Here is an 11,489-nt window from a genome sequence, read left to right as displayed (position 1 = left end):
GCAAGATTATAAAAATCAACCTACATGGGGCAATGAAGAAGATGGACATCTCTTCAAGCAAAGCTGTGAGTGACGGGAATGCAAAATGCTGGTCTGCCTCTAGCACCTTTGGCCTAGAATACCATAGAAGACCTTGCTGTTTGTTTTCACAAAAATGAGGAAAATCCGAAAATAATATTGTTCCCCCAAGTTGAAATAGAACCCAATCGAGGACATATACAGGCCAGTGTCATGAGGAAGCAAATGACAACAAATCCAGGGAGCATGATGCCATCCCCCCCTAAAAGCATTTTATGTGATTCACATACCCATGAAAGTAATGTTGAAATTAATGTTTATGTAGCTAGAGAAAGCTGAGTGCAATCACCAAAGAAGGTTTGAATTTACTGGTACAAATCATTACATTTATTTGAAAGTACAAAGACATCATGTTGACTAATTGATATCAACATCTTCTTGATCAAAACAATCAAACTTACACACAAAAATCACCCCCTTCTACTTTTCAATCACTCACACACTTAACAAAGTCAAAATCGAAAAAGAAACAAACAAAACAAACAAACTCACTCCAAGCTGAATTATAGGTTGAGGGGAAAAAAAACCTCACCAACTCTACATATACTTTGGGTTAAATACCCCAAAAAAATTATATAAAAATAAAAAATAAAAAAAAAGTCTAGAGTAAGGTATAGCCCAAAAAGGAGGAGAATGAAGTAAAAAAGATTCACTCTATATCTTTGAATCCTATTGTGGTTCTACATTTTTTCCTTTTTTTTTTTTTTTTTTGGTGGGGTGGTGAAAAAAAACAAGCTAGTGATACTGTACACTTGAGAGCCAGTCCTCCATAATAGGTTTGCCAAAAGTATAGTTGAGTTGCACTTTCCGGAGCATCAACATGGCTTTCCCACATGAACCTGAATTAATAATGTAAGCAGCAAGTGTAGCATTAAAGACAGAGTTAATTACAAATATGCAAAAACATTGAAATTGCAAATTCCATTGAACAAACTAATGGCAGATGAAGACATGAAACACATTCACAAAAACAGCTCAAACAATAAAGATTGCATCCTATCACTAACGATACTGATTTCATGTTGCACAGTGAACATAAAAAGCAATTGAGAATCCTTTCAAACAACAGATGCAAGAAAACAAATGAATTTCCCTTACTCTGCTGTAAGGTTTTGATCAAATCACTTATTTGAGCAGGTTTCTATTTCTTTAAAAGATGTTGCTATCATTAGAAAATGGGAAGATATGCTTTAATGAGTAATTAGATATACCACTATGGAAAGAGTTAATAAGCACCAAATTTTGAAGAATCTCAGGACAAACTACTTAATTAATTTAGAATTTCTTCAATAACCTGTTCCCATAAACAGAACGGACAAGCCTTACCACACAATTACAACAAATGGACCCAGAAAAAAGACAGCAACAATTAGTTCAGAATAAGCCCTCAATAACAAATATGATTCAAGGTATCACCCGAATATTTCACCAAAAAAGCTAAATAAATTTCTCTAAACATGCATGCCAAGCCTTGGCTTCTTAAATCATCTGCCTAACACAGGACAGTTACTTAAGGGGGAAACATTGAATGTCCATGGAAATCAGATAGCTTTATTGGTGCTTTATATAACCCAATCCATATTTTTTAGGGACAAAAAATCCTGAAATGCCAAGACATTAAAGTACTAGTGCTCTATATTTTTTAAAAATTACAAATGAAAGTGAATACAAAATCTGGGAAATCTCTCCATTGTTTAACAAAAAGAGAAAGAAAATGTAAAGAATTCAGATATGGTGACATGAGTAGGATTTAATTGAAGTACTCACCAGTCTGATAGTTTCACATGAAGCCTCAAGCAACAGTTCGATCTATTCTTCTTATACCAATCCTTCGTAATTCTTGCAAGTGAGAAGCTACTTCCCTAATTAATCGAAGCCCTTCCTCTCCATTCCCAAGTGATTTAATAGTGTGCTCTAGGAAAGTTCGGTCTGCCTCCAGTGCCTCCAACCTACCATTCAAATCCAAAACCTCATTTCCCAGAGAAACTAACACAGGAGACCCTTGCCCACTACTATCAAATTCACTATTTTCCTTGCAAACGAGCTGAGCTTTCTCAAATGAGGATTGAGCATGCAGATCACTGCAGGAAACAGACACATCATCTTGCATGGTCAGACCATTCTCTTCTATTCTGCCATTTTCTTTGTTTCCCCCAATAGAATTAGACTCTTTGAACTCACTTTTCCCGTCTCCTTCACTTCTAGCATATTCACCATTTGATAAGTATACTCCATTATTGGATAACAAATAAAGCTTTTTCTCCAACTTTTTCAAACTTTTCAAAATATCTGACCTTTCATCTTCAAATTGTAAATCTGTATTCTTCATGGTACCTGTATCCTTATCCCCCAATGGCATACCAGTTCCTTCAACTTTATCACAGGTAGTTGGTTTTCCACTAACTGAGTCTCTAAGACTACTTGCACTATCCTCAACACCAATTGATTCTGTTTGATCCATTTCAATATCTCTTGCCTTAATCTCATTAGTTTCCTCCTCCACATTCTCCCAAGTTGATTCACTTGGGAATTTATTCCTATAAAATTCAAGCTCTGATTCTAGATCTTGTATCTCTTTTTCCTTCTCTGCAAGAAGGTCATTTGCCTTTTGCAGTGCTTCCATATCATACTCAGATTGCTCTTCCAACAGTCTAAGGCACTGCAAAGCTTCCATATGGATTGTAGCCTTCTCCTCCTGCAATTTAGTAATCATGGCCATAGACTGATTAACAGCAATTGCAGAAGCATTTCTTTCTTCCTCCAACTCCTTATATAATGCACTCACATGTTTCCTATCATGATCAATCTGTCGTTTTAATCTATCAACCAAACTTTCACCTTCAATTTCACTGACATTGCTTCCATCCAGAGACAGTTCAGACTCATTTCTCTCAAGTGAGATCCGTTTTTGGAGTGTGCTTCCATCCAAAGACAAACCAGACTCATTTCTCTCAATTGAATTTCTCCTCTGAAGTGCACTTCCATCCAGAGATAAACCAGGCTCGTTTTGCTCCAGTGAGATCCTCTTGTGAAGTATTTGCATTCCAATAGAGTTAAGAGCATCAGAAGTCTTCAGTTCATCACTATTTACAGAAAATCTAGGACTCTTCTCATTTGTTGATTGCTCAAGCCCTCGAGTGGCAGATAATTGTGACAACAAGTTCTTAAAATCTTCACTAATTCTTGAAGAATCTTTCCCCATCCTTTGTTCTACAAGCACACCAGAAAATTGTCTTCCTCTATTGCCGACAGCTATCTTATAAGCATCACCAAGATCCAATAAATAGGGTAATTGTTGAGCTGCATCAGTTGAAACGGGCTTTGTTTCTAAAACAATTTCGGATGATGTAATTGGTGTAGTTCTTGCATCAAAGATTTTCCCACTCTCTGCCACAGGTGTTTGCTCAACTTCATCAGTTCTCGTAAGATCTACTGAGAGAAACCATTAAATACAAGAGAAGGACCAAGGAAGTTAATAAAATTACTAAAAGTGCAGAAAGCTTTGCATGAAGTAAAATAATTTGTTGTAAAAATCCCTCAGGTTCCTACATAAATTTGACATGTAACAAATAAACTAATATGACGAGTCAAAAATAAATATATAAAAGTTAGATTGTCTATTTCTTTTAAATAATAGTATGACCAACTTTCTAGCATGGAAATGGGGCTAAGGAAGGAAGGGGGCATACAAACTGTAGATGCTTATGAAAAAATTTATCAACTCCAATGAAAAGATGATAAAATTGCTTTCACATATCATTTAGGGTCCAAAGTTCAAAAATTGTGATAGAATAAAAGAGAGAGAGATAGAGAAAAGGAGAGACCGAAGAAGTTTGTACTTACAGCTTTCTTTCGATACTTCAATAGTGGTTTCCACTGCATTTGATGATGGAGGGAAATCATCAGGGGAAATAGGCACAGTTGGAGCAGGAGACTCGACCTTGCTATCAGCTTGTTGCCAGTTGAGTTCCTCAAGATCATTCATAATAGAAACAGTAGGGGCCACAGATGTACTACCATGAGGTTCAATAGAATCTAATTGTACCTGTGACACTGAAGATGAAGCTTCAGGCGCAGAATCTGAAATTATCAGTTTCTCAGAGGCTGAATCATCAGCAAGAGTAATAATTGGAGGTTCCAAATGCACACCTTGAGCAGTGAGATCATCCTTGAAATCATCAGTTTCATGAAGCAACGCCTTTTTGTTGTCATCATCAGAATACAGGACTTCTGATTCAGTATCAGAAGTAACATTGAGTTCTGTGTATCCTACGCGAGATAAAGGATCAAGCACATAATTTCTCATATGAGGAGCTGACACAGAAGGCTCTTCTCTTCTCATCCTCAGGTCATCCTGATTAAGTCCAACCACACCTGATAAGGGCACATCAAGCTCAGCAGCTTCAGACCCAATTGATTTACTCTGATTCAACCTATGAGTATACCCTCCTAAAACCCATGGCTCATTGCAACAAGAACAATGCTTTGTGCTTGAACAACCTATTTTATGTCCCTCAAGTAATGGGTCCTGATCAAACCCAGAGTGACTATCCTCCCCCAATTTACCCACCAATAATCTGTATGTTTCAGAATTGGACTTATTGACTGTTGCAAATGAGAAGAGACAATTTTCACACATTCCGTGAACATCTACAAGCTTATCATGAGCATGACAAAGAACTAGGGAAGAAATCTCCAACTTATGATTGCCACAGATCAAATCCCGATAGTATCCCAGCTTTTCATTGCCAAAAACATGATCGAGTCTCGAGCATAGTAGGCATGGTGTTTGCAATTTGCAGTAACGAGCAAACTTTGTAATTAAGTATGAAAATATGGAATTAGCAAACAACAAAGAAATCAGTAACCATTCCAGAACAGCAGAAGCCAGAGCTGTGGCTAAACCCCGGTAAGTTCTCTGTTGTTTAGCAGACGAAATCTTTAAGGCAGCCATGCCCCAGAAGATTCAGGTAACTTCAGACAAGAAGAAGTCGATTGCTCGATAGAGAAGAAATTCCAATTCTCCCAGTATGAAATCAATAATCCAAGTTGAATCTCAACACTGCAGCCATTGATAGGGAAAACAGGAATTTTAATATAAATTGAGGGCCAAAATCATGAACACAATAAACATAGCATGACCCCTAGGACAAAAATAAAACTCATGTTTGATTGATGGTCAATTCTTAAAGAGGATCAATACCCGTTTATTATAAAAAATAAAAAAATAAAAAAAAAAGGATCAATACCCAGAAAACATCCCAACATAAACCCCACAAGATAAATTCAACACCAACCTTATTATCAAAGAAACCAAAAGTCAATGCAAAAGACACAGACCCATTTTAGATGAGAGATCAATATCCTTCAAAACTTAGACCTTCAGTTAGCTAATACATCCAAGATTCCAAATTGCTAATTGTCTCTAACTCTAAATTTAATAAACAAATTCCAAAGCACAAAACACAAAACACAAACAAAAACTCTCAGACAATCTATCAATATACATAATAGACCAATCCAATCAACCTGAGAACAAAAAAACAAAACAAAACAATAACAACAAAATTAGAAACCTGACCTGTGCATGTGAGAAAGCCAAGAAAGCAAATCAATATTCAGAGGTAGAAAGAATGTCAAAATCAGAGTGACCCCTTAATTTTCAAGCTCAGGACAACAAAACAAATGGAACCCAATTGAGACAGTAGTTTTGTGAAATCAATGTGAGAAGATTCAAATAGAAACAAAAGCTCAACCGAAAGTTTTAAGCTTTACAACCTATGTGCACGTAGCTATCACATTTCTTTATTACCGAAAAGTCGGCTGCTGATAAAAAGAAAAAAGGATCGCAATACCGAAAGTAACCCCAAAAAAAGCAACAAGTTTTGGCTATGCCTATTCACAAATCACAATGAACAGCCCATTTAAAGATTCCTGGGACTTTTTGTTGTGACAATAATGCAATTCTCATGTGTTCATCTCTATTTACCTCTTTTCACAAAAAGAAAACTCTGTTTTGATCATAGTATCACTTTTTGACATTGGGTTTTGTCAAAATGAATGGTAGAAATAAGAGTTAGTCAGAATTCTGTGACAAATATATTTTAGAATAGCATTACAGCCATTACTCAAATTAGTAACAGTTTGTTATCATGTTGGTAGTTGTACATTTTTTTTTGTTCTTTAATGGGTTAAATTGCATATTTAACTTCTTCTTTTTTAGGAACTTTTTCATATTTAACTTATGTTGTTAGTTGTAATTTTTTTCTTTAATGGGTTAAATAGCATATATAACTCTATAGCTTTTAGAGTTTTTTTTTTTTTTTTCCTTTCCTTTTTTAGATACCGTAGTATTTCAAATTTATATAGTTCACTCTAGGATCATTATTCTTGATCATCACGCCAAAGACACCAATTGATGATTTAAATAAAAATTTCGAGTTAAATCCAATAATTTTAAGAATGTTTCAATTTAAGCCATAAAAACATTAGGTCTAAAGTGGTTAAATACTTCTTATTTTCTTTTCTATTTTTTGAGAAGATGATTAATTACTTTTAAGTTTAAGCAAAACAATGGATAACTTGTAATGAAAATTTTTCTTAACAACGTTACACGGGATCTAAAATGTAATTTTTCCTATTTTTTATATATAAAAAAATCTTTTGTTGCTCCAAAAGAAAGGTAGATATATTTTTTTTTTAAGAGTAATGTAAATTGTACAGTTTTTTCACTTTTTTTGTGAATGTTAATTAGCTATAAATATAATATTTATATTCAAATTTTCTTTTCCACCAACAAATTCTATAAGGTTGAGTTTATAAGATACTTATCAATTATTCCAAAAAAAAAAAAAATTACTCTCTGCTCTTTTAGTGGATTAAACATATTATTAGAGTTAGATAAATTATCACTCCTCTTAAATCATTAAATTATACTGCTTTATATGTACTCAGTTTATTCATGGTATCATATCATTGAAAATCATCAACAGTATGATTTCTTACAATATCATATGTGACATAACACAATGATCAATTACAATTATGTAGATAATTTATTTTAATTAAAACTCTATCACCAACAATTTTATGACATATAAAAATAACTTTTTGATTGAAAATAAATTATCAAAATTTACACAAACATATTCTTAATACTTTAAAATTTATTACGATTTTTTAAAACAAAGATGAGATATATCTCTTCCAATGATCTTTGGATCAAATGTTAGATATATTTAAATAAACTTTTTCAAGAAAAAATATGGGGTTTGAATCCCATTAAGATTTTACCTAAAAAAATGAAGTAGTAATTTTTCTGTAAATTAGGAAAGAGAGGGAAAGAGTGATACAAACCCAACTAACTATAATTTAGAACAACATCAAAATAGTTAGAAACAGTCTATATACTTCACTCATTTCATAATTTATTTTTTATACCTTATTATTATGATAAACTATGAATGGTAAATGAAAAGGTAATAAAAATGGTAAATATATACTTCTATCAATCACAATTTACTACTTTTAACATATTATGATAAGATTATGGATGTATTGTATTCAATGGCGGAGTCAGGATTTTAATTTAGGGGAGCAAGATGAAAATAAAGAGTTGAAGACAAGATCAATTTCAATTTTTTAATTATTATAATTTAAAAAAATACTTAACTAATTAAACAAAAAATTTGATTAACATATAAAATTTAATGTAAGTGTTAAGTTTTTTTTTTTTCCCTTGTGCGTAACGTTAGATTTAGTATAAATGTTATTGTACTTAAGATACTTCATTGGTGACTACAAGTATATTTTTCAAACAAGTAAAAGATTAAAAAAAATAATCAATATATAGTCACTATTATACAAAGTTAAAAGAGTTTCTTACTAATCATCAGCCGAGAAAAGTTTATTACAAGTGAAGCCAAGAATGACAGCCTTGTAGCACAATTACATGCAATTGCAAAGTTGAAGACCATAAGTTTAAAGCAAACAAAAACATATAAAATGCAAATAATAAATCTAAAGATATATATATTGAGGGGGTGGGGTTTGGGTGAGGCCAAGGGGGAAAATGCCCCCTCTCGACCCTCATAGTTCCGCCCCTGGTTGTATTTCTAATATTACTCATATAGCTTTACATAATATCTGAAAATAAAAGAAAAATTTTCAATTTTTCATATAATAAATAGGTGGTGCTTTTTTACATGAAGAAGAAAAGTAAGAATATCTATTACTTGTCGGTGAAGCAGGTAGGTGACCGGCCAATGAATGTACAGTTTGGTACGCAAGTTTGAACCCTGACATTGATTTCATACCAATAAATGAAGTGTGCTAATGAAATTGGCCCATTTGGCATTTTACTTTAACCGGGTGAAATTGTTTGATTGGCCCATTTTCTGTGATGTCCTCATCTCAGAATTTCGATTGGTTTGATTCTTAAGGCTTAAGAATACCAACCACCCTACTTTCTACTTCATATTGGATATTGACCAAAGTTTACACCTTTTTGGTTTAAAGCATTTTTTGGAAAATATTTTGGATCATTCTTTTGTTTGGGACCACTAAATTGAAACATATTTTGATTGTAAAATATTTTATGTTCAAATTTTTCGAGAAACATTATTTGGAGGGAGAAGAATCGAGGCCATGGGTAAATATCTTTAGTTTTAAAACTATGTAGCAAAAGACTTCTATTTCTAAAATATTTAGTAAAATATCCTGGCTTTTAGAACTTGATTTTAACAAAATTAAGTTATAGCCAATGCCGAGTTCTACAAATATTTTGCTACTTAATTTTTTTTTTTTTAAATTTAAGTGAAATTCAATATTGCTAATATCAAGTTTTACTAAAATATACACATGAAACACGATTTTGAGGATATCAAATTTTACACGTAACTTAATTTTGTTAAAATTGAGTTTTAAAATAACGGCATTTTGTTAAATACTTTATAAAGAGGGATATTTTGCTACATAGTTTTAAAAATAATGTTATTTACCCATTTTGCCTTTAGAAGCAATTAAAAATAAAAATCCTCAAACCCCTCTTTGTTTTCCCCCCTCAACTAACCTTTCGTGATCCTCTTAGTCTTAGGGGATCTTTATTTCACAAACTCCTTTCCCTCAATAATCCTTTTGTGAAACATTCTCTAATGACTTTCATTTTGCGAACTCTCCTTGACAGGGACTCCCCCCCTCCCCCCTCTTAATAAACCCTATTGTTTTTCTTCTTTACGTTTATTCAGTAGCCCATATCTAAAAAAAAAATTGTCAATCTTGCTAATATGGGTTTGTTATAAATTTTTGACGTCTACAATTTTTTATGCGTATTTCTTTTTGTGCCTTGCATTTTATGGGTAATACGTTCAATCCTTCATAGGTCCTATTTATAATTCTTTTGACCCTACCTGAATGCGTACTACCCAAAATATATTAATCAAATTTGTGTAAAAAATTTTGACGGAGGAATTACATTTTTTAACCCAACTTACACACTTTTGAATTACATTTTTTTTTTCTATATTCTTAATATACATGTTAAATTTCACACTAATTTGATTTTATTTACTATTCGGTCCATAAGTTCAAAAAATTAAGACTTAAATTTCTTTCTCAAAAAAAAAAATTAAGACTTAAATTTTGAATATTTAGTAGATTAAATAGCTGTTGATTTTTTATCATTTTGAATTTTTACAGGTATAAAGGTTATAAGAAAAACATGTAATTCAACAATAAATTTAGTAAAATTCACATTCAATAAAAATATTTTTACTATTGTAACATTGCTTTAAGCCATATACTAGGTGTAACTTGACAAATTATGCCAATAATAATAATATGAACAGATATTTTAAATTTATCTTTAATTAGTAGCATTTAGGCACTAGAGAAGTACCCCCAAAAAAAAACTATATTAAGCATCTTTATTTAAATTATAAGTCATAAAGTATGAGCTTCCCCCCTCCCTAATGTGAGTATGTAAAACTCTTTAAGCACCTGTCTAGAAATTCAACTCAAGATCTTGTGAATCTTAATGAGGCCTTGAGAATTACTGGACCAAACCCTTGGGTTCAATAAAGTATAAGAATTAAAACACTTAATGTTTTCATTTTATTGTTTAAGATAAGTGTGAGGATCATCCTACCTTTATTTTATCTTCTTGCGCATTTTAAACGGGAGAGAGAAGATTGAAACCCTATATGGCTATATTGGAAACACCATATAATATCATTGAGCTACAAGGCTTTTGGCATTTATTACATAATTTGTGAATGTTCAATTAAGGATGAGTTTGGGATGAACTTATTAGCTTCGGCTTATTTAGTTTTTAGCTTCTTTTTTATACTATTCATAGGTCTCATTGTACTTTTTGGTACTATTCATAGGTCTTATTGCACTTTTCAACTAACTTATAACTTCTTTTTTTCTACACTTTCAACAAAGAATTTCCAATTTCAGCTAAATAAATTGTTCCCAAACGGATCCTAATTTAAATATTTGGTATATACTACTTATTACTTATGGGATTATGGCCCTCTTTAAATGAACCAAAATAACTTTAAATTCTATAATAAAATTGATATACTTTAAAAATATAGTTTTATATATAGAAATATAAATTTATATGACATCACAACAAAAACATATATTTATATACATAAACAAAAGTTTTGGCCCCTCACGGAAAATTTGTGGCTCGTCAGTGCGACAGTGCATAGGACACAATATTCAATTTTTTCTTTAATATATATAGTTATAATAATATTTGAAAATTTGTGAGGTATAATCCATAATGACTATTTTTAATGTCAAGCCAAGACACCATTTGATTTCATTTTTGTGTAGGCATAATTCGAACTCAAATTCCTTATTTAACAATATAAGACTTTATCAATGAAAATAACCAAAACATATTGTTATATATATATATATATATATATTTGATATTGCACTACCTCATATTGAGAAATATCCAATAGACTAAAACCATGAGAAAAGTTTTCAAATAGCATAAACACATTTTCTTGATTTTAAAATTTTATTTATATAGTCAAAATACTCATAACTAGGTATTGATACATTACTAGTAGGGTGTTTAGATTGGCCTATTTTCAGTTACATAACTCAAAAAACTTAACTCAAAACTCACCCACCAGCTGAAATATTGTTTGGTTTAGTTTCTAGCATTTGTTTCTAGTTCTCATATCTCAAAATTTTGAGTTTTGAGAATGAGAAATGAGAACTCCTAAGAAGTTGTTTTCACTTTTTGAAATACGAGTTTTGTAGTATTTTTCGTAAATAATTGCAAACATGTGGAACCATCTTCAGTTAATGGTCACATCATCCTCAGAGCCGTTGGAAGCTTTTGATATGCCAAATGCTCCAGCTTCAGTTATGGCCTCTGTTTTCCT

The 11,489-nt window shown here is 32.0% G+C and overlaps 1 protein-coding gene across 4 annotated transcripts; it reads right to left on the bottom strand.

Annotated features, from left to right (window-relative positions):
* Positions 1 to 354: 354 nt before the first annotated feature.
* LOC142628187 (myosin-binding protein 1-like) lies at positions 355 to 5,850 on the bottom strand. Of its 4 annotated transcripts, none has more exons than XM_075802226.1 (5): positions 5,660 to 5,850; positions 4,228 to 5,140; positions 3,922 to 4,143; positions 1,846 to 3,510; positions 355 to 917 (listed from the first exon to the last, which is right to left on the bottom strand). In XM_075802226.1, the coding sequence occupies exons 2-4, from the start codon at positions 5,030 to 5,032 to the stop codon at positions 1,871 to 1,873; spliced, it is 2,667 nt and encodes an 888-aa protein (XP_075658341.1). In that variant the 5' UTR covers positions 5,033 to 5,140; positions 5,660 to 5,850; the 3' UTR covers positions 355 to 917; positions 1,846 to 1,870. The 4 variants fall into 4 exon arrangements, with proteins under 4 accessions (XP_075658341.1, XP_075658342.1, XP_075658339.1 ...); XM_075802227.1 differs by having other exon boundaries at positions 3,922 to 4,131; XM_075802224.1 differs by having other exon boundaries at positions 3,922 to 5,140.
* Positions 5,851 to 11,489: the final 5,639 nt, after the last annotated feature.

This window comes from Castanea sativa, chromosome 3 (assembly GCF_040712315.1).
Source record: "Castanea sativa cultivar Marrone di Chiusa Pesio chromosome 3, ASM4071231v1".
In the NCBI taxonomy this organism is placed as follows: domain Eukaryota; kingdom Viridiplantae; phylum Streptophyta; class Magnoliopsida; order Fagales; family Fagaceae; genus Castanea; species Castanea sativa.
This window is presented reverse-complemented; position numbering and strand designations above follow the sequence as displayed.

Bases quoted from the DNA above. Each gene is read 5' to 3' on its own strand.
- LOC142628187 (XM_075802224.1), bottom strand. From the start codon at position 5,032: ATGGCTGCCTTAAAGATTTCGTCTGCTAAACAACAGAGAACTTACCGG. The intron at 3,511-3,921 runs GTAAGTACAAAC...GGTTTCTCTCAG, and splicing joins TGAAGTATCGAAAGAAAGCT to TAGATCTTACGAGAACTGAT.